Genomic DNA, 21,408 nt, shown 5'->3' with positions numbered 1-21,408 from the left:
TTGAAGTCTTGCAGAATCACTGCTCTAGATAGAATACAGGACTGTGACCTGCAGATACACGTGTGTACACTTATTACTCCACCAGACCAAGTTTGGGCATCTACAGGGTACATGCCATTTGGGGCCGACCATATGCTGATGTCCTCTTGGCTGAAGTCCGCCAGCTGCCGCGATCCCAGCCACGCACCGCTAACCCGCTGGTGCCTTCGTGTGAGTCTTTCCCGTCCATGCCTATCTCCTGTCTCCAATTGTACAGCTCCCTGATCATTCCACAGCCTTCTTCTAAATCTGCATTCGCTTCTGTGATTTTTAGATAACATTTCAGCAATTTCAAGTTTGTAACCTAATGATTCTAATGCCCTTCTCTAAGATGACTTTTTTTTTTTTTTTTTTTTTTTTTTATGATCTACCTTTCTCGGAGTCACCATGGCAGTTTCCCCTCTCTGGTATTACTTTCGACAGCCAAACTTTGATTATTTGAATGCCCCAGGGGATGTGCTGAAATTTAAGTTAAGTGAGATTTCAGGTAATTGGAAGAGTTTATAATGTGAACCATTGTAGCTGGGGGGTATGTGAAATTCACTGACAGTCTTGGTTAACTGCAGTTTTGAATAACAAAGGTTTGCCTGAATATCTATTTCCATCCTTTCACTCCTGTTATTTCTCCTTTCCTCCCTCTGTCCATCTTCTCACTCTCCAAAGAGTGTATTCTTATTCTTTTCAGGCCGATAAAGATGAGAAAAAAGCAAGGGAAGAAGATTGGGTTTCCTTATAGTTGGCCATACGTGGGCTAGGAAACCCCTTCCCATTTGCTGAAGAGAGCATATGTTTTTAAAAATCATCGCTTGCCTGGAGTGAATTTGCTCTCTCCCCTGTGCTAGGCGGATCCGACCTTGCCTTGGGCTGAGATGCTGAGGGTGGAGCATGAAACTCTGGTTGTTTCAGAGACTGGGTGTTCAGGATGGAGCACAAAAATTACCTGTGCATCTGAGGCTCTCCCTTTTCCAATCCAGGTTGCCAAGAGCCTGGGATATGCTGGATGAAGGTGACAGCCCACGTCACCAACCCTCACATATGCAGTGACCCATTATAACATATAACAGTCACATATGGAATGTAATGATAGATTCGCTGGTTACGTCATTATATGATAATAATTCGATTCAGTTGCAGAGGGCTCCCCCTGTGGGCTGGGTGGCAGCAAAAAGCCAGCAAAGCATGGACAACATTCCGGTCAAACTGCCTTTCAAAGCTGTAAAAAAAGAAATCATATAAAACGCTAACATTCCCCAATACGGCACCCCCTTGTATATCTATGAGCTCTTAACCTCTCAGCTCTGCCCCCAGACACCAGGAGCAGAGGGACCTGTGGCCATGTCTTCACTTTATGGATGAGGTGCTGAGAGGACTAAGTGGTGGCATTTGCAGAACTAGAATTGATTCCTGGACCATCCTTTAACAAGAGGGAATTCGGGAGATACAGAGACAAAGGAGCCATTAACAGAAGCAACGCGGCACGTGGGATTTAGACTGAAATGTGGGTTTCACTGCCATCACCTACCACTGGGCCATGGGAAGCCCCGCACCCACTCTGAGCTTCAGTTTCCTCTTTTATAAATGATGATATGAATAACCACCATCATTTGTGGAAGCTACTCAGTGCCCAAAGATGATTCATCATTTCACATATATAAAGCATTAATCCTTATCACAACTCCAAAAGGTGGATGTCATTACCCCCTTTTACACATACAGAATCTGAGGCTCTAAGAGGTTAAAAAAAAAGGCGTGCAGCCTGTTAAGTGACAAAGGTGGGATGTGAACACAGGTCTGCCCCATGTCCTTTCTGTTGCAGTGCACTGCCTCTCTCACAGAAGAGTTTAAGCATTTTTTTAAAATTAATTAATTTATTTATTTGGCTGTGTTGGGTCTTCGTTTCTGTGAGAGGGCTTTCTCTAGTTGCGGCAAGCGGGGGCCACTCTTCATGGTGGTGCGCGGGCCTCTCACTATCGCGGCCTCTCTTGTTGTGGAGCACAGGCTCCAGACGCGCAGGCTCAGTAGTTGTGGCTCACGGGCCTAGCCGCTCCGCGGCATGTGGGATCTTCCCAGACCAGGGCTCGAACCCGTGTCCCCTGCAGTAGCAGGTAGATTCTCAACCACTGCGCCACCAGGGAAGCCCAAGTCTAAGGATTTTATAAGGCAATGCATGTTAAAAAAAAAAAAAAAAAGAAAGCACTCAATAAAGTCGAAAGGCAACAATCTTATTAATTATCACAGTATCAAAAGAATCAAGAGAACTGTGTCTGCCCTATTCAAAGAAAACAATCTCCATTCCTAAGTTTGTCAGCAGACCTTGCCTTTCTGAAAAATATTATCTCCCTGCTGGGATGAATAGTTCCATAAGAGGGCCAGAGTACTCAAGATGAAGAGTCAACTCAAGATGGTGCGTTTTATGGGACTATTCCCTGGCTCCCTTCTCTCTGATACTTGAGTCAGGTGCAGATGCTCTAAAGCAAGGAGGTGTTCCATCCCCGTCTGCCCCAGAAGGCAGTCATCTGCAAACTAGAGATCTTGAAATCAGCCATGCAAATCCATCACCATTTTAATTATCCAAGTAAATAGAGCTCTTACCACCATCTGCCAAGATTTCAACCAGTCGTGATCATTAAGCTCCCCCAGCAGTTCTTTCTGGATGAGAACCATGGAGTCATTGCTAAAGGGCCACTTGGGCCCAAATTTCCGCCTACAGGATGAAGGTGTCCCCAGCTGAAGCGTGTGTCTCGGAGCTGTTTTTTCCCCTCTCTACACCTTGCTCATATTTTTCTGAAAGTCGTTAATTTGCTCCTTCAAAGTAACTTCATCTTTGTTGTTCTTACTTCCTTTCCACCAACTCCAGGCAGTACTGATTAGTGAGAAATTTTCCTCCACAAGAACTGTCAGCTCAGAATTCAGCCCCACAGCAAAAAGTGAGGTGGAGATTCATTCTGGAACACGGGTGGGTGTGCAATCCTGGTGATTCGAATCACCAGAGATTTCAGAGACCAGACTAAATTGTAGATGCTTCTTAGGGCGGGGACTCTGTCCAGGTCTGTTTCTCTGGCTGATGACTATGCAAATGAGTTGATCATGTTAGTGAAAGGCTCCCCGGGCGACCTAAGTTAATTATGGCTTTCAGGGAAGATGGCAAAATCCTCACTAGCTACAAATCACCAGTGGACCACAAGGCAGTGTTGGGTATAATTGTACTTGCCCTCCTTGACAGTCAGTTGGTCCACCAACACTACTATCTCTGTCATCACCGTTCCTCAGGATAGCATTTAAATGACAATAAAGTGATTACTCTTCTCCTAGTACAGAATTAAGACCTGACACTCAAAATATTCCTTGGAGAAGGACAAACAGACATCACTGATGCAGGTAATGTCAAAGTTTGGGCATTTCTCTTTCACTAAAGAAAATTCAGTGATCATCAGGATCACCACTGACAGCAGCAACAAATTGCTAATTGCTAAGTATATGATCGGGCTGACCGCTCCAAAAGGCGATGACATTTCAGAGGCAGAGAGACCTAGAAGTATATGGAGGGCAGTGGATATGCTGAGTAAGACCCTGGGCTTGAGACCCAGATATGACCATGGAAGCGTCAGTCAAACACAGAGGGCAGACCCTCCTCTACCAGTGACGGTGTACCAGGCACTTTACACACATTAGCTCATTTGTCCTCACCATGAGACCCTACAAGGTAGGTACTATTATGATCCCCTATATACATATAAAGTGCTGGTCAGTAAGATGGAAGCAGAAGTGTCCTTTGGGACTTCTGGGAAGTTTCCTTAAGGGAGGGGTCCCCAACCTCTGTACCAGTCCGCACCTGTTAGGAACCGGACTGCAGAGCAGGAGGTGAGTGGTGGGCGAGCAAGCGAAGCTTCATCTGCTGCTACCCAACCTCCCCCAACCCCGTCCATGGAAAAACTGTCTTCCACGAAACCAGTCCCTGGTGCCAAAAAGGTTGGGGACTGCTGCCTTAAGGGGAGAGGTACACTCTTGCATGTCTTCCTCATCCTGAGATATATGGTCCACAAAATAGAAAACCCTACTCTTGGAATGGAGCAGTAGAGCAGAGAAATGGAAGGTGCCTGGATCCCTGAAAAACAGTGAGCCACCGTATCAGCCCAAACTGTCTACATCCAAATTTATTGTACATGTGTGTGTATGGCTGTTAGCATAACTGAGGCAATCTTGGGCCCTTAAAGTTTCTCCTGTCCTTTTGCTGACCCTACCCAGGACTGTACTGTGCAGTAAGTCACTTCTCTGTCATCAAGGGCTTTGTATTGATAGTTAATAGATATTGTTTAATAATCATTAGGACCAGGTGGCCTCTATGCTCTGTTAGTCCCCAAACAATGATGAAAACCTTCATTGACGTATTCCTTGTGCCCACGAGACTAGTTACTCATTCATGAATCTTGACTTAGAAATGCACGTCCTGTTTCCCAGCACCTACCCCAATACCCCTTTAACTATAAAATTGTCCCCATGGCCCCTAGGCAGTGTAGGTGCAGCTGTGAATGCTTCCAGATCATTGTCCCCTACCCCATCCCACCCTGTGAGTAAATTACCCTATAATAAACTGATCCATTGACTGTATGGAGCTGTTTGCCTCATTTTTTTTTCTTTTTTTTTGGTCTCCAGATGACTTCTCAATTCAGTGGGCACTTTTTGTTCCCTCTGACCTTCAACAATGTGAGTGAGAAATACAGATAATTCTATCTTATTTAAACCACTGTTATTTCTATTACATTAAAATTAATCCTAAATAATATACTGATATGCCAAACAACTGATATTGAAGAAATTTCAGAAGGAAATTAATAAAACAATCCTATTTACAATCTCATCAAAACTAATAAAATAGCTGGGAATAAATCTAAATAAGGAGGTAAAAAACCTGTACTTGGAAACCTGTAAGACACTGATGAAAGAAATTGGAGACAACACAAATGGATGGAAAGATAGACCGTGTTCATGGATTGGAAGAATTAACACGTAAAATGACTATACTACCCAAAGCAATCTACAGATTCAATGCAAGCCCTACCAAAATACTAATGGCATTTTTCACAGAACTAGGACAATTCTAAAATTTGTATGGAAACACAAAAGACCCTGAATAGCCAAAACAATCTTGAGAAAGAACAAAGGTGATTTCAAACTATACTACAAAGCTACATCATCAAAACTATACAGTACTGGCACAAAAACAGACACATAGGTCAATGGAACAGAATAGACAGCCCAGAAATGAACCCACACTTATATGGGCAGTTAATCTATAGTAAAGGAGGCAAGAATTTACAATGGAGAAAAGACAGCCTGCTCAATAAATGGTGTTGGGGAAACTGGACAACTACATGCAAAAGAATCAAACTGGACTACTTCCTCTCACCATATGCAAAATAAATTCAAAATGGATTAAAGACTTAAGTATGAGACCTGAAACTACAACATTTCTAGAAGAAAACATAGGCAGTACTCACTCTTGGAATGGAGTGATAGAGTAGAGAGACAAAAGGTGCCTGGATCCCTGACAAATGGTGAGCCCTCATATCACGTATCTATATTTTCCAAATCTGGCGTGGAGGGGTGCAGTGAACTCAGATTACTTGGATATTTAAAGTTACATCCACCACGACTCAAGCTTTTATCATCTCTAGGCGTCAATAATACCTTCAGCCACTCGGTTTTCTTCCCCAACCTTTCCTCGTTCACAGATTCAGGCCATCAAGGGCAGGGACTCGCTGCTGCGATGAGGACACACTGTGATGGGGGTGAACAGGCAGGGGTGGAAGGCTGGAGTCCCTCACTTCCACGGAGCCGGTGCTTGGACAGGGCTGGGTCACCTGGCACACCTGCCTTCCACCCACAGCACAGAGGTGGTGTCCTGCCCGTCCTTCAGGATGTGGTTACGACTGCAGGTCTCCTGACACCACTTTTGCTCAACTTCCAACTGAAATTGAAGTCATGGCAGGAGTCTGGAACCAGACCCAAAAAGGCTCTTTTTCAAAAAGCTCAGGGTTTTAGGCTTAGAGCTAGGTCAGCTGATGTGAATGTACAGAGGGTCTGAACCCAAGGCTCCCAGAGGGAAAACCTTCTAACCTTCAAGTTTAAAAGCCTAGCTCCACACACTTGCTTCGTTTTGAGTGACCATAAAAAAGGACTCTGAATTTCTGAATATTTCATAAACACTGAATTTCCATCTCTTCATCTATAAAATAAAGACACTACCCCCTGCTCATTCTAACTGGTAAAGTAGTTATAAGAAATTGATTAAGGAATACAGAGGAAGGTGACAACATCGTGTTGCATTTTGTACCCCAACTTTTAGCAAAGTGCCTGGGACGTAGTTAATCATCTTAAATATCAGTGGAGGGAAGACAAATGTAAGGAATTATTTTTATTTGTTACTGCTCATGATGAGAAAATGGCCATAGGGACCAAAAAAAAAAAAAAAAACAACGCACAATTTCTTTGCATGAGAGTCAACCGTGAGTGGCAAATAACCTTGGAACAAACTTAAATTCTAGTCCAGAGCAGAGTTAAAGGCTGGCATCTGTTCAGACACACTATAGTACAGGTCAGAGTCCATTACAGAAAGAAGCTCTTTATAACCAAATGATTTCCCACCCGCAGCTTCTGCCTGACTCTTTTCAAGCAACATATCTGATAGAATAAAATTCCAGTTTGGAAGAAAGGAAGGAAAAGAAGGGAAGGTGGGAGGGAGAGTGGGAGGGACTTGACTTCTAGTAAATTCATAAATCCCTTAGAGCTTATTAAAAGGAGATTTGACTTACTACCTTTAAAAGATCACAATCTATATTTTGAGAGTCAGAAGGCCTGTAAGATCAAACGGAGATAAGGGGACTTGGGGGAGAAAAAGAGATAAGAATATTGTTCTGACCAAAAAAGAAAAAAAGATATCCTTGTTTTAATTCAGCAGTTTTTCAATTCAAGTATTAGCTGAGAATCCAGTGGGGTTGTCATCGCTTTTACGTTTGTTCATTACATGCAGCACATTGTTCTGGGCACAGTGGGAAATTAAAAAATGAATCTACCCATCCTGCGTTGAGTAACTCCAGGCTGGAGGCAAGACGTACATAAATAATTCCAATGTGAGGCAACCCAGGAGACGCTGGTCACAGAGGTGTGTCTAGACGCTTGGGATTGCAGAAGGCAAGAGACTTTTCAGGTGGGGGTCAAGGTGGTCATGATAAAGCCTTGAAAGAAGAGTGAGGAGAAGTGAGAGAACAAGAGTTCCTGGCAGAGGGCACAGCTTGAGCAAAGGCCAGGTGCATGGAAACACAGGCTTCCAGCAACGACCCCGAAGTGGTTCTGTTTGCCAGGAATACAGGACACGTGAAAAGGAGAAATGCAAAATAAGGCTGGAATGTTTGGTTTGGATGAAAGTAAGAAAGGCCTTAAATGACAGTGGAGTCCGAGCCAAAGGCAGAGCCAATAGGGCCGTGGAGGGCTTTGAGCGAGGAAGGTCAGACCTTCCAGACCCTTGACCAGGCAGGGATAGCCTGGAAGGAAAGGCAGAAAGAGATGCAGGAGACGGGGAGGCTGATGAGGAGGCACCTGCAAGAAGCCAGGGCGGGGAGCTGACTGCTGGTTCTTTGTGAGCAAGTGCTGGGTCTTGGGCACTGAAATCAGCTGAATACGAGGCTTACTCAAAACCCCAACAAATGAGGAAGGTAGAGTGGTCAGCAGGAGACTGGACTGAGGGAGAGTGAGAAGGGTGCAAAGTCAGAAGCTGAATAAGGTGAGCGCAGAAGAGGCCATGGGATGGAAGTTGCCCAGGAATTGATCGAGCAGTGTGCAAACACATTAGAAGGTCTGGCAAAGCTGGAGACCGTTGGGAGAGCAGAAAAGGTTACAGATTGACCCTGACAGCATTCACCAGTCTGGAGCAAATTAAAAAGCAAATTGGAACTGGCTTAAATAAAAGGGAGTCCCATCGCTGCCACCTCCAATATCTCCTTGGTCGTGGGGTCTACAGACGGCAGAGCAAGCAGGTACGTCAATCTGCACCTCATCAATATGAATTTTCAATGGCATCATGTTGACAGCGGCAGCTGACACATCACCTCCCTCGGCTGAACCATCCCTGAAGCCCTGAGAAGCCTCTTCCTAAAGCCCAGGCAAGGACAGGACCACCCCCTCAGCTGTAGAGGGTCGGGGACTTTAAAACACACTTTCACGTACATCATCTCACTTTATCCTCATCTTAGATGAGAGACACAAGGCAGGTATTGTTATCTTCATTGTACAAAGTCCAGAGAAACTGAGGTCTGGACAAGTAAGGTGATTTGCCCAAGACCGTGTAGCTACGTAGTGGTGGAGCTTGATGACTTACATCACCCACTGCTGCCTGAGAAAGGAAGCTGCCCGGGACACCAGGCATCTGCCAGGCCATGTGGACACTCACTCCCAGCTCCTTCACAGCCATGGTCAGCCCGGGGAGACGCTGCAAGTGGGGCACACTGGCAGGTGAGTAGGGCTGGCTTCAGAGAGAATGTTGAAAATGGCGAGGTGAACTGTTTCTCCTTCCTTGTTTCCTTCTCTTCATTCCTTCCCTCCTTCCCTTCCTTTCTTCCACAAGTGCCTGCCAAGGATCATGTGCCAGGCACTGTGCTAGACATTGGAGACCACCCACCCCTCTGAAGGTCCCTCATCCTCAGGAACCCCAGCTGCCATACCTGCTCGCAAAGCCCCACACTGTCTTCCCAACTGAAATATACCATCCACTTCCCAATCTCTTGAGACCCACAAGAGGTAGGAAACCCAAGTGGAGGCTATGACATTTGAGCCGGGCTGTAAAGTGTGAGTAGGAGATCATCTTTGGACATAAGCAAAGGCTTAGAGATGTCTCAGGGTACGGAATGACCTGGTAACAGGAATTCTATAGAGCGTGAGGGAGGTGGTAGCATAAGGGGTACAGAGGAGTTACTGAAGATGAGGAGAGAGCAGGCCCTTGGAGGCCACCTGAGGAATGGCTTTCACTCTGCGGGCCCTGGAAAGCCATCGGGGGCTTTAGGCAAAGGAGTGGTAAATCATTTCAGCGCTTGGAATGACAATTCAAGTAACTGCAGGGAAAAAAGAAGATCTTAGAGGGTCTTTATGCAGATATTCTGGGAAGAGTGAATGAGAACCTGGGCCATGGTGGGATAGTAGGAAAGGTGACACAGAGCCCTTATTAAGGACTTGTACCAAAGCAGAAAATATGGGTCTTTGTAGATAATTAGATGGGTGTGGGGTAAGTTGGGAAGAAGAATCAAGGAAGATTCCATAGCGATATCATTCATTGATATGGGATAGAAGAAGGGAAGAGAGGTGGGAAGGGCTGAAGGCAGAGGGATGGTAAATTCAGTTCAGGGCACGCTGAGTGCCAGGTGCCTGGGGGGCACATCCAGTGGCCCTGCGGAGGGATGCAAAGCCCAGTGTGTAGGGGGAGAACAGTGGAGTGTCAGAGGCTGCACAGCCAGATGTCAAGTAGGTAGAGGACTGAAGAAAGACCGCCGTATGTGGCAAGTAGGAGGCTGGTCTTGGGTGGCCTTGGCAAGAGCATTTTCAGGAGTAAAAATGGGGTGGAAGGCAGGCTCAGGTGGGTTGAGAGTGGATGAGGACAAGGGCACAGAGGGACAGGTGCAGGTACAGGGGGCCTCCTGGGTCCTGCTCAGCCCTCATCCCCAGGCAACTTCTCCCTGTTCAAAGCGTACAGTCATGCCCTTTGAGTTGCCTCTAGAATGAAGGCCACTCAGGACCCCAGCACTCTCTAGACGGCTAACCGGGCATTCAAGGTCAGCCTAACAATCATCACCTGATGCCCCACTGTGTGTCTCCAATCAGAGAAACACATCTGGGATTTCCCAAACAAGCCCTGTATTTTGCCATCTCTGCACTTTTGCTATCTCCATTCCCTCTGCCTAGAACACCTTTCCTTTACATTTTCACTTGCTGAAATCCTGCCTAACCTTCCTGGCCCAAGTGCTACCCTCATCAAGAACCTTCCTCAATCCCCCAATCCAAATGAACTTCCCTGCAAAGCACAAGGCTATGCACACAACATAGTTGTGTGCAACACAACACAACATAGTTGACCTTCTTCTTTGTTATCCACCTGTCCCACTGAAATACCTCCGGGCTGTGTTTCATTCTTCTTTCATGCCAACCGACCAACCTATCACAGTGATGGATCCATCCTGACATCACTGACCCCCCACCTGTGTGTCTGTCACTAATAAACTATAGGTGGGCTGGCACGTCCAAGATTCTCTTCCCATAAATGAGAATGTGAAATCAAAGTCGAGGCCCTGCAAATGGGCCAGAACTAGGTCATTTGGGGGATGTTCTCTCAGTATCCTCACTCAGGTCCTGCACCTCTTGAGTCATAGCATGAAGCCTCATCATTCTAGAACTCCTGTCTCCTACCCCAACACAGGTGGTCACGGTCCCTCCTCTTAGGAGCTCACTAATTTGTGTAGGAGTTAAGATCCACACACAGAGAAGGTCCTTTCCTTTCTCAGGGAGCATGTAAGTTCTACATAAGTGGTTTGTAACCTACGCTACATAAGGCAACAGGATGAAGAGCTCACTTCAAGCTTAGGTGGTCATGGATGATTTTATGAAGGATGTTGGTGTCTATTCCATCTTGAAGGACTGGCAAAGGCTGTGGTCAGGGAAGAAGTGGAAGGCCCATCCAGATGAGGCCAGGATAATAAAGTAGAAGCCAGAATGCGGAACAGATCAGTTTGGCTGGAACAACCAATTTATGAGGGAAAATGAGGCATAAGGCTAGAAAGATAGGCCAGCTTGGGGCAGGCCTTGAATACCCAGTAATGGGGAGCCACTGAAGGCTTCTGAGTACGAGGTCCTGGTGAAGTGTCTTTTTTAAGTCGTTTAATAGGCTAGTCATATAGAAGGTATACTGGCTTGAAGAAGATCTGATATTTTGAACAAACTTAAGATGTTCATTACAATAAAAATACCATAAGATAATGGAAACAGAGTAGCCTAGAAGAAGTGAAATGAAAATGAGAAGACTTCAAAATAAAAAATCTGCCAAAGGTTTGTGTTTCTTGGGGACCAGGTGTCCCCTACCACTGGTGCCATTTTACCTGAAGGACCAGAAAGAGATGCAGACTCTCAACTAAGCGAAGTCCTCTGCCAGGAGGTACCCAAAGCCCCGCTATGGTTTTATTGGTGGAAAACCAGGCAATGGGTAAGAAACGTTGCTCACTCTGGTCATTTTCATTCAGGGACTAGCCAAAGTCCTCTTCCTATCTTAAGCCAATGTATTTTATTCAATGTGAAAGTCACTAAATTAATTTTTTTAACATGATAAGAGTAGCAATTGTCAATTTTAGAAGCACATATGCGAATTTCCCTGCACAGGAGATAACATGAATCCCATTAGTTAAAAATAGCAGTTGTGCTCACTTGCCCCCACATACTAATTTTAATAAACTTACTCTAAAATTAGCCTGCCACTAGGAGGATAGCTGCTCATCAAAAATGTTCCCAGGAAGCACTAAGCTTGCCTCGCAAGAGTTCAAGCACTCCTAGGAAACTCTGAACAATGCAGAGCTCTAAGCAGAACTTGTCCTCTTCTCACCAGCCTCAGTCACCCCCAACCCTCTGTCAGACCCATCACCACCACTCTCTAGCCACACGTCGAGGGTCATCTTGGACTCATGCTATTGCATCTTCCCGATCCAATTGGCTACGAAATCCTGTATGGGTCTTCCTTTAAAATCTGTCTCATAGACATCCCTTTTTCTCTCTCTCCACTGATGCCATAACTCCTTATCACTTCATTTATTCAAATATTCAACCATTCACATATTCTACACTCATCGAGTACCTACAAAGGGCAAGGTACAGTGTGAAGTGTTAAGGTCACAAATTAATAACATATGGTCCCTACCCTCAAGGAGTTCAAGATCTTTTGGGCCCAGTGGAGAGAGAGACAAGTCAAGGGTTAGTCAAAGAACCATATGATAAGTGGTATGACCTAGGTGCAATCGGGGTAATTGGGAATATTGATGGTGACAGAAAAGACTAGATTACTGGTAGCTCATCTTCACTTGTCTTTCCCTGATTCCTGGGAGAGCTACCAAATTTGTCTTTATATTCCCGCTGCCTGGCACAGTGCCTTGTGAACGACAAAGGCTCAGTGATTACTGAGTTCCGTGGAAATGAATCTTTCCCAAGTATTTTCATCAACTTACACTCTAGCTAAAAAAGCTTTCAGAGGCTATTACCAGCTACATTAGAGTACACCCTTCTGTCTTGCTTTTGAAGTTGTTCACCATCTGGTCTACCCTGGCTATCCAACCTCCATTTCTGCTATACCTCAACCCACTAGTTTCAGGCTTTATCTGGAGCATTTCCTCAAAGGCCAACCACCAGTCCAGCGCTCAGGCCCGCTTCCTGTCACCACCACCATGCCCTCTTCAGCCAAAGCGGAGGGACCCAGCTCAAGTTCTACTTCTTCTAAGAAGCTTTCCCCCACTTCTTCAGCTTCACCAACTGCCTACATATGTATCTAAGATATATTGTTCATTATTGTGCACTGTTTTTTCATTTAATATTATGAATGTGAATAATGCTTTGAAATATTAAATGGTACTCTATTTACCTTGCCTCAAATTCCTAAAACTCCTACCCTGTTTCTCTCCACATATCCCTCTCCCTTTTATTTTTTATTTATTTATTTATTTATTTATTTAAATTTATTTATTTTACTTTTGGCTGCGTTGGGTCTTCATTGATGGGCGCGGGCTTTCTCTAGTTGTGGTGAGCAGGGGCTACCCTTCATTGCAGTGTGCAGGCTTCTCATTGCAGTGGCTTCTCTTGTTGCAGAGCACAGGCTCTAGGCACACAGGCTTCAGTAGTTGTGGCATGTGGGCTCAGCAGTTGTGGCTCACGGGCTCTAGAGCACAGGCTCAGTAGTTGTGGCGCACGGGCTTAGTTGCTCCATGGCATGTGGGATCTTCCCGGACCAGGGCTCGAACCCGTGTCCCCTGCATTGGCAGGTGGATTCTTAACCACTGCGCCACCAAGGAAGTCCCCCTCTCCCTTTTAAAAGCCAGACATTTTGCCTTCTCCAAGGAAGAGAGTGCTCAGCAGAACACTGGTAGCAAAGTGACTGGCTTTTCAGTTTTGAAGGCCTTGTCCTTCACCAGAAGATACCAGAGCAAAGAAGAGTCTCCCCATAACTCCCTCCCCCACGACCCTCCAAAAGACTAGAAAAGATCTCCAAATTTGAGGAAAAGGCAGAGTGCAAGGAAAGAGAGCCTGGTTACCAGTGAATGTCTAAGAATGAACATTAATCAGCCTGGTGTCAGGAGAGTGGAGTAAGGACTGTGAGACTGAGATGTAGGGGGCGTGGCTAGTTGTGACGGAAACCTGATGAGTTGGGGAATCAGAGAGGTAAAGAGTAAAGCTCTCTATAGTGATGACTGTCTTCAATATCCATTCCCCCCCTTTTTAAAGACTTAAGTTTATTGAGGTATAATTTACATAGAGAAAAAAAATCACCCTTTTGAGGTGTACAGATCTATGGATTTTAACAAATTTATACAATCATGTAGCCATCAACTCTATCAAGGCATAGACTATGTCCATCAGTCTAAAAAGCTCCCTCGTATTCCCCTGCAGTCAATCTGTTCACTCACTCCAGGCTCTGGCAACCACTGATTGGTTTTTCTGTCCTTTTCGTTGTGCCTTTTCAAGAATTTCATATAAGTGGAGTCTTACAGTCGGTGCATTTGAGTCTCTGCCTTCTCTCACTTGACATGTTTTTGCATGCATCAGTAGTCTGTTCCATCTTAACGCTAAGCAGGATTCTATGATGTGGATGTAGCAATTTATCCACTTGCCAGTTAGTGGACACTGTTGTGTTTCCAGTTTTCAGCAATTATAAATAAAACTGCTGTAAACATTCACATACAGGATTTTGTGTGGACACGTGTCTTCATTTCTCTTGGGTCAACACCTATGAGCAGGATTGCTGGGTTGTTGGGTTTAGTGTAGGTTTGACTTTATGAGAACTTGTAAAACTGTTTTCAGAAGTGGTTGTACCATTTTATATTCCTCTAGCGATGTAGGAGACTTGCAGTCACTCTGCATCCTTATCAGCACTTGGTTTTCCCATTTTTTATTTTGTGTCTGTTTTTCCATTCTAACAGATGTGTTGTGGCATCTTATTGTGGCTTTAACTTACATTTTCCTGATGGCTGATGATGCTGAGTATCTGTTCATGTGTTTATTCACCATCTGAATCTCTTCTTTAGTGCAGTGTCTATTTAACTCTTTTGCCCATTTTTAAAATTAGATTGTTTTCTTACTATTGTGTTATGAGAGTTCTTTGTATATTCTGGATGTAAGATATGTGTTCTGCACAAAATTTCTCATCTGTGGCTTGTCTTTTCATTTTTTTTAACAGAGTCTTTCAAAGAGCAAACATTTTTTTATTTTGATAAAGTCCAATTTATCCTTTTTTTCCTTTTATAAGTTTGTGTTTTTCCTGTCCTGTATACCTTTCTAACTTTTTAATAGAACCCTCCCAAATTTAAGTTGGGCATACCCAGCTTAAGATGACATTTCCTAGCCTCCCTTGCAGCTACATGTGGCCATGTGACTACACTCAGACAAATGGGATGCGAGAAGTGATACGTATAGCTCTCTAGTCATCCCTAATTAAAGAAAAGCCCTTTGCCCTGGACTTCCCCTTTCTCTCTTTCCCCTTTCCATGTGCTGGGACAAAACATGGCACTAACCTAGCTTTAACTATACAGTTGAGGACCATCCCCTAAGAAACAGTAGAGAAACATGATGGGAGAAACCTGGGTTCTTAAATGACTCCTGGAGCAGGGCTGCTCTCCCAGCCTGGACCACCACACTATGACACGAAAGAGATCTAAATATCTACCTCACTGAAACCAATATATTTTGGGAGTAGGTATCTTTGTTAAGTGGCTTAGACTTTACCCTAACAAATATACCCTTCTTTCTTAGGAAGTAAAAAATAATCCCCAATTCCCTGGACCCAGCCTGGTGTGGTGTGGTGTGTCTATGCAGAAAATTGCACCATGGTTTCTCAAAGTTTCCCTCAGCTCAGGAGTGATTCAGAGACAGCAGAACATGACTGAATTCCCCCACCTTGGGCAAGGGAGCAAAGCCCCCCCATGCCCACAGTAGTGAAGTAGCAGTATATCACCTTGTTCTTCATTCGCCCAAAGTAGCATGGGTCTGGTACGGACACCAAAGGGCCAGAAGAGGGGAACAAGGGCAGACACAACAGTGACTGACAGTGACCAATGACCAGATGCTAGACTGAAATGAGGAGAGTGTGGTTAAACAAAAATAGCCCAGACCAGTCGTGTGCCCCCTACCCCATCACCCCTGCCAATGGCTGAGTACTACTTACCACGCCTAGAACTCAAATACAAGTTCAGGCAGAGGGGTGATTCCAATCCAGATTACGTTCCCCCCGCCTTACAGTGGGAGTTTGTAACCATAACTAAGGTGTTATAGCAAAATAAAGTTTTCAGTTTGTGAACACCTGAGTTTGTGCCCTGAGCTCCACCCTCACTGTACTAATGTTTGCTGCACATTTACTGCTTGCCAGGCAGACAGCAAAACACTAACAAGCATGATTTCACTGGATCCTCACAATAAGAGCACCTATGAGTAGGTGCTTTATGATCCTGTTCAAAGATGAGAAAAATGAGGGTCGGAGGAGTCGCATGGCACGGCGATTCTCTCAACACCCATTCCCCTTCTTCTGGCAATCGTTCCCACCCCCCAACCCACTCTCAGTCCATGTGGCCTGGGCAGGGCCCCGTGCACAACGGCAGGCCTGAGACAGTCAGGTCACTATGCTCATGTAACTTCTTCCAGGGCAGGTGAGGGATCTAAGTGGGTGCAAAGGGAGTGATTCCTGGGGTTCTATGGGGTCTCCTGCAAAAGAGTTTCTGTCTTCCCCTCTGGACTTGAGCTTGAGAGGGTGGAAGGCTGAGACTGAAGTCAGGCCCCAAGCAGAGCCAAAGATGGAGAGAAAGCATCTGTTTGAGCGCTGAATCCAGCTGTGCCCCACACCACCCCTATCTTGGAATGATTAGTCACGGCAGCTGTGTTAGTTTGCTAGAGGCTGCTGTAACAAACTGCATAAACTGGGTGGCTTGAAACAATAGAAATTAATTTCTGATAGTCCTGGAGGTCAGAGGTTCAAAATCAAAGTGTTGATAGGGCCAGGATCCCTAATAAGACTCTAGGGGAAGACCCTTCCTTGCCTCCTCCTAGCTTCTGGTAGCTGCCAGCAATCTTTGGCTTTCCTTGGCTTGTGGTAGCATAACTCCAGTCTCTGCCTCTGTCATCACCCGGCCTTCTTTCCTCTGTGTCTTCACATCGTCTTCCCTTTGTGCACCTCTGCATCCAAATTTCCCTCTTCTTATAAGGACACTGGTCATTGGATTAGGAACCCACTCAAATGACCTCATCTTGAGTACATCTGCAAGATCCTGTTTCCAAATAGGGTCATATTCACAGGTATTGGGGGGAGGAGGTTAGGACTTGAACATATCTTTTTGGGGACACAATTCAACCCACAATATCAGCTGATAAATTCCCTTTGAGCTGAACCTGCTTGGGTTGGGTTTTGCACCGAGAAAGAAGTAGAGCCAAGACTTACTCTCAGTTCTCAGTCAACAAACAAGACCCAAAGCTGCGCCCTTATCCACAGGCTCAGACTGTGAGCCTGTTCAGCTTCCCTCCCCAAACGTCAGCGGCTCTATTTTGGGCAGAGGCCCAGGTTTAACCATCTTCTATATCTGCCTCCTAGTCACTGCATACAGCATGCTCAAGGAATACAGGACTGATTGCTATCTAATTAATCAACCAAAATTCAAATAGTGAAACTGAATTAGTCATGGTTTATCACAGGGCAGTAGGCTGAGAGATGACCAGGATTTTTATCTTAGAAATAAAGTTATGGATTGTCTGCACGACTGCATTTCAAGATTTCCCCCTGATTTGAAAGATCACCTCAGGTGGTGATGAGAAGAATGCTTCCCCCTCCCCAGACGTTTAATTTCCAGAACAGAACAGAAGCCACACTCCTTTCCCATGCATGGCCGTGTTTACTTCAGGGCCTGAGAGAAGGCTGTAATTTCAGCTTGTTATGCTAAAAATATGAAAATAAAACTGATCTCTATAGGATCATTTAAATGAAAACTGCTTCCTAGAGGCAAGCCGAGGAAGCAAACCGACTGAAAGAGAGCTCAGGGCTCCGGGCAGGAAGGGCAATGGAGTGTGGACCCAGGGTGGGAGGTAGAACCGGGGACTTCTGTAGAAACAGACTGGAGCCCATTTGACCCAGGTCACATGTGTGGTGATGCCTTCCCCAGTTCCTTCCACTGGCTTCCAAAGTCACTTTCAAACGCCACTAGCCACGGACCATTCTCTTCCTTGAATCCTACTTGCTTAGGGCCCACACGATTTCTCCACGCCCACGGAAGCCCAGGCAGCTGAACTGGACTGTGCAGGGGAATCTCCTGTGAGCTCCCTTTGCGACAAAAGCAGATTTGGGGCTACACCCCTAGGCACTTTCAGGAAGTAAGGTAATTCGTTTCTTGTGGTTGCCACAGCAAATCACTACAAACTGGGTGGCTTATGACACAGAAATTTATTCTCTCACAGTTGTGGAGGCCAGAAGTCCAAAATCAAGGTGTCAGTAGGATTGGTTCCTTCTGGAGGCTCTGAGGGAGAATCTATTCCAAGCCTCTCCCAGCTTCTGGTGGCTGCTGACAGCCCTTGGCATCCCTTGGCTGTCGCTGCCCATCTCCAGTTTCTGCCTCTTCATGTGGACTTCCTCTCTGCGTGTCTCTGCTTCCCCATAGCCTTCTCCCTTGGATCTCTGTGTCTCAAGTCTATCTTTACTTTCTCCTAAGAACACTAATCATTAGATTTAGGGCCCATCCTAAATCCAGGATGATCTCATTTTGAGATCCTTAGCTTGATTATATCTGCAAAGACCCTGTTTCCAAATAAGGTCTTATTATAGCTACTGGGACGTCAGGACTTAGATGTATCCATGGGGGGAGGAACACAATTCAGTGCGCTACTGTAGCTTTGGGGAGAGACCCAGGAACTTGCATTTTTTCCCCCAAATGCCAAGTGACTCTTTGTACCCTTTGCTCCCAAAATGACTCTGACGATCTGTAAATCATACTCTGAGCAACAGTGATCCAGTTGCTGAGGATTCAAAGATGAATAAGACATAGACCCCCCCCCTTTGAGAATCTGCTGTCTAGGGAAGATACACACAGATGAACTGGTGATTAAGGTACAAAGCGTGGCCTAATGATCCCAAGCTCTGGAGTCAGGCACCAGGGTTCAAGTTCTGCCCCCTCCAGATGTGAGGCTCTGAGCCAGTTCCTTAGCATGTTTGGGCCACAGTTTCCTTATCTGTAAAATAAGAAATAATTCCTACCTTATATACCATTGTGAGTATGAGGCTGTGTAAATGTTAAATATGAAGGATGGACTTGAGGAATGGCCGTTAGCTATTATGAAGGTGGGAAGCACCTTGCATTCATTTTCACATCCCACAGCCCCGAGCTGTGCGCCCTCTGTGTCCTAAGCTCTAATGAATGTCTGAAGGCAAGACAGCATTACTCTGGAGATACAGGGCTGGGATAGGCAGGACAACTCCGGAAAGACCCATATCCGGATCTTGACTTGTTCTACAAGCATTTTTTGAGCACCTGCTGTGTATGGAGCTCAGCGTGTAGGCACCTGGAACAAAGCCAAGTAAAATACACAGCCTAGTGGGGAGACCATTAGACTGCAATACTGTGTGGTCAGGGCAAGACAGAGGCACCCTCGGTCCAGGGACAGCCATGCCAATAAGAACTTCCTTCTTTGGTTTCCCATCCTTCCCAGTCCACCCTTTAGGATTCTCTTAGTGTTTATGGTGTGACTCTCCTTCCACACTATACCATATGCTTCAGGAGTTCTTTGAGGGCAGAAGGGGTCATCTGTCTTCTTGGCCATTGTATCCCAAATACCGAGCAATGTACCTGACTCCTAACAGGCATTCAACAAGTATTTGCTGGAGTAGTGAACATTCTGCTATTTCAGAGCCCAGCACTGGACTTCCATGAAGAACCACCTCCAGCTTCCTTGACCACTGGGTATGATTCTTGACGAGCCAAGAGAAAAGATCCCCAGAGGATCTATCCCTTAACATAAAGCCTGACAGAGGAGATGGGGACAGGCTGCATGACAACATATCATAATACTGTCCAGTTATTACATACAGATCAAGAAGGAACAAACTAAACTTGGGGAGACGCTATGACAGTCCATTCCTCTTCAGAAATACAATGCTTTGCATACACTGGACACTAAGTACTGTTATCAGACTGACCTGGAGGCCCAGGAAATGGTTAAAGGAGAAAGACGGTACAAGGTTTCCCTTCCAGCACCCAACATGGGAAGAAAGCCAGCAAACCATTACACCCTGTATTGTGCGTATAGAAGTAAGAAAACGGAGGCTGAAGCTGGCCTTGGGGATGCAGATGGGGATGGGGAAGGGGAAGGGGATGGTTCTCAGGAGGGAGAGAATGGAGAATTTCCGGGGCGTGGTCAGCACAGCTAGGTAAGTGGCTAACCGCCATCACAAATGGTGGTAAGTCAGGACAAACAACTTACCTGTGAGAGGGAAACACCAGCACTCTCTCTCACCTGGAGAAGTCAGGCAGCCCCTCCCAGGCCAAACCATTCTTAGGGTGGGCTGAAGAGGGAATAGCATAAGAGTCCAAAAGCCGACCCCAGGGGTGTTTCTGACAAAATCGTTGGGCCGGGGCAGGGGAGGGCACGGTATTCTCTGCTTCCACAAATCGAATGACTTCTGCACCAGTGTTTCACTCCTTTGATAAACGGCGCGCCACCTTACACACAGAAGGCCCACGGTAAACGTGTTGACTGAATTGAATAACTGAATGAACGAAGGCTACAGAGGACACTATGGAACTCCCCTCCCCCCCAAACCTCCGCTGCAGGTGACTCCACCTGGCCCGGGCGTGGCCCCAGGACCCGGATTTCCCCCTGGCACCACCTTTCCGCTTCAGCACTGGGCGTCCAATCGCTTGGCTCCAAAACAGCGGCAACTGAGAAGGCAGGTGGGGCTTGGCTCCCACTCCCGGATCCCCGCGCTCCTCTCGCCAATCCAGTGCCCAGCCCTGCCCGGAGGGAAGGCCCCTCCCCAGAGGCTGGCACCAGCTGGCGTGGAAGAAAGTGGCGCCCGGGCAGACCGCAAAGGGCGGGAGGAACGGCGCACCTGGCGGGGCGCGTGGGGGCAGCCAGCCGAGGCCGCGGGGTGCTCGTCCCCCGCGAGTCCCCGCCCGGCTCGGCCACCCGGGGGGCGCGGTCTCGGGGCTGGCGACCGCTTGGCCCGGCCCGTCCCGCCCGGCCGGCGCCTCGGCCTCACCTCGCTCACCAGCCCCTGCCAGTCGCTCTCGGTCCGGTCGCCGTTCATGGCCTCCTCCTCCAGGCACGGGCCGGCCTCATGGACGCCGCCCTCCTCCTCTGCGGCCTCCTCCTCCCGCCGCGCCGCCGCCGTCGCCTCCTCCACCCGGGCCCCGCGCGGCCCCGAGAGGCCCCGGCGCCTCCGAGCCGCCGCGCCGCCGCCTCCTGCGGCCGCCCGCGCTGTTGACTCAACGTCAGCCTCCGCGGGAGGAAGGGGAGGAGGAGCCGCGGTCGGTGCCGGGCCGCAGCCGCCGCCGAGCCGGCCTAGGACCGCGCCACGAAGCCCCCGGGACCCGCGCAGCCCCGGACCCCGCATAGCACCCCGGGCCCCGCGCAGCCCCCGGACCCCGCATAGCACCCCGGGCCCCGCGCAGCCCCCGGACCCCGCGCTCGTGGCGGCCGAGGTCCTGACCGCAGGATTACTGCTCTCCAGGCGGGAGGCGGCTCGGCGTCCCCCACCAGAAGTAAATCCCCAAATCCAGCCATTCCCTGACCACTATCGCGGCTCTCACCACTAGAATGTAAGCCCCACATGGGCAGGGGGTTGCTTCCCTCTGGGATGAATGTTGGGTACAGGGCCTGGCACACAGTAGGTGCCCTACAAATATTTGTTGAACCTATGGATGAATGCACCACATGTTATTACATATTTAACATGGTTTCTTAAGCTACTCATGTTTATTTCTATTTCTTAAATTATCAGCTGTCATAAATAAAAACATTGAAAATAAAACGGTAATGAATTCTAAATAGGACCGAAAGCTCTGAGTGTGATGCTTAACATGGGTCAAGAGAGGTGTTGAAGACATATTAGCA

At 47.0% G+C, this 21,408-nt stretch overlaps 2 protein-coding genes across 2 annotated transcripts in view; one reads left to right on the top strand and one right to left on the bottom strand.

Moving 5' to 3' along the window:
- Positions 1-20,732, bottom strand: part of CCDC149 (coiled-coil domain containing 149) — a 96,549-nt gene extending 75,817 nt beyond the window's left edge. The window contains 1 exon segment of the mRNA XM_068543145.1: positions 20,555-20,732. Within this exon segment, the coding sequence (XP_068399246.1) occupies positions 20,555-20,602 (48 nt within the window). The 5' untranslated portion in view covers positions 20,603-20,732.
- Positions 20,601-21,110, top strand: LOC137763512 (testis-specific gene A8 protein-like). The gene has a single exon (XM_068541995.1). It carries the CDS (start codon positions 20,601-20,603, stop codon positions 21,108-21,110), a length of 510 nt encoding a protein of 169 aa, XP_068398096.1.
- Positions 21,111-21,408: the final 298 nt, after the last annotated feature.

Source organism: Eschrichtius robustus, chromosome 4 (genome assembly GCF_028021215.1).
Source record: "Eschrichtius robustus isolate mEscRob2 chromosome 4, mEscRob2.pri, whole genome shotgun sequence".
Lineage (NCBI taxonomy): Eukaryota > Metazoa > Chordata > Mammalia > Artiodactyla > Eschrichtiidae > Eschrichtius > Eschrichtius robustus.
Note: the sequence above shows the minus strand (reverse complement) of the source record. Positions and strands in the feature narration are given on the sequence as shown.

Excerpts from the sequence above, each read along its gene's own strand:
- LOC137763512 (XM_068541995.1), top strand. The coding sequence starts at position 20,601 with ATGGCCTCCTCCTCCAGGCACGGGCCGGCCTCATGGACGCCGCCCTCC.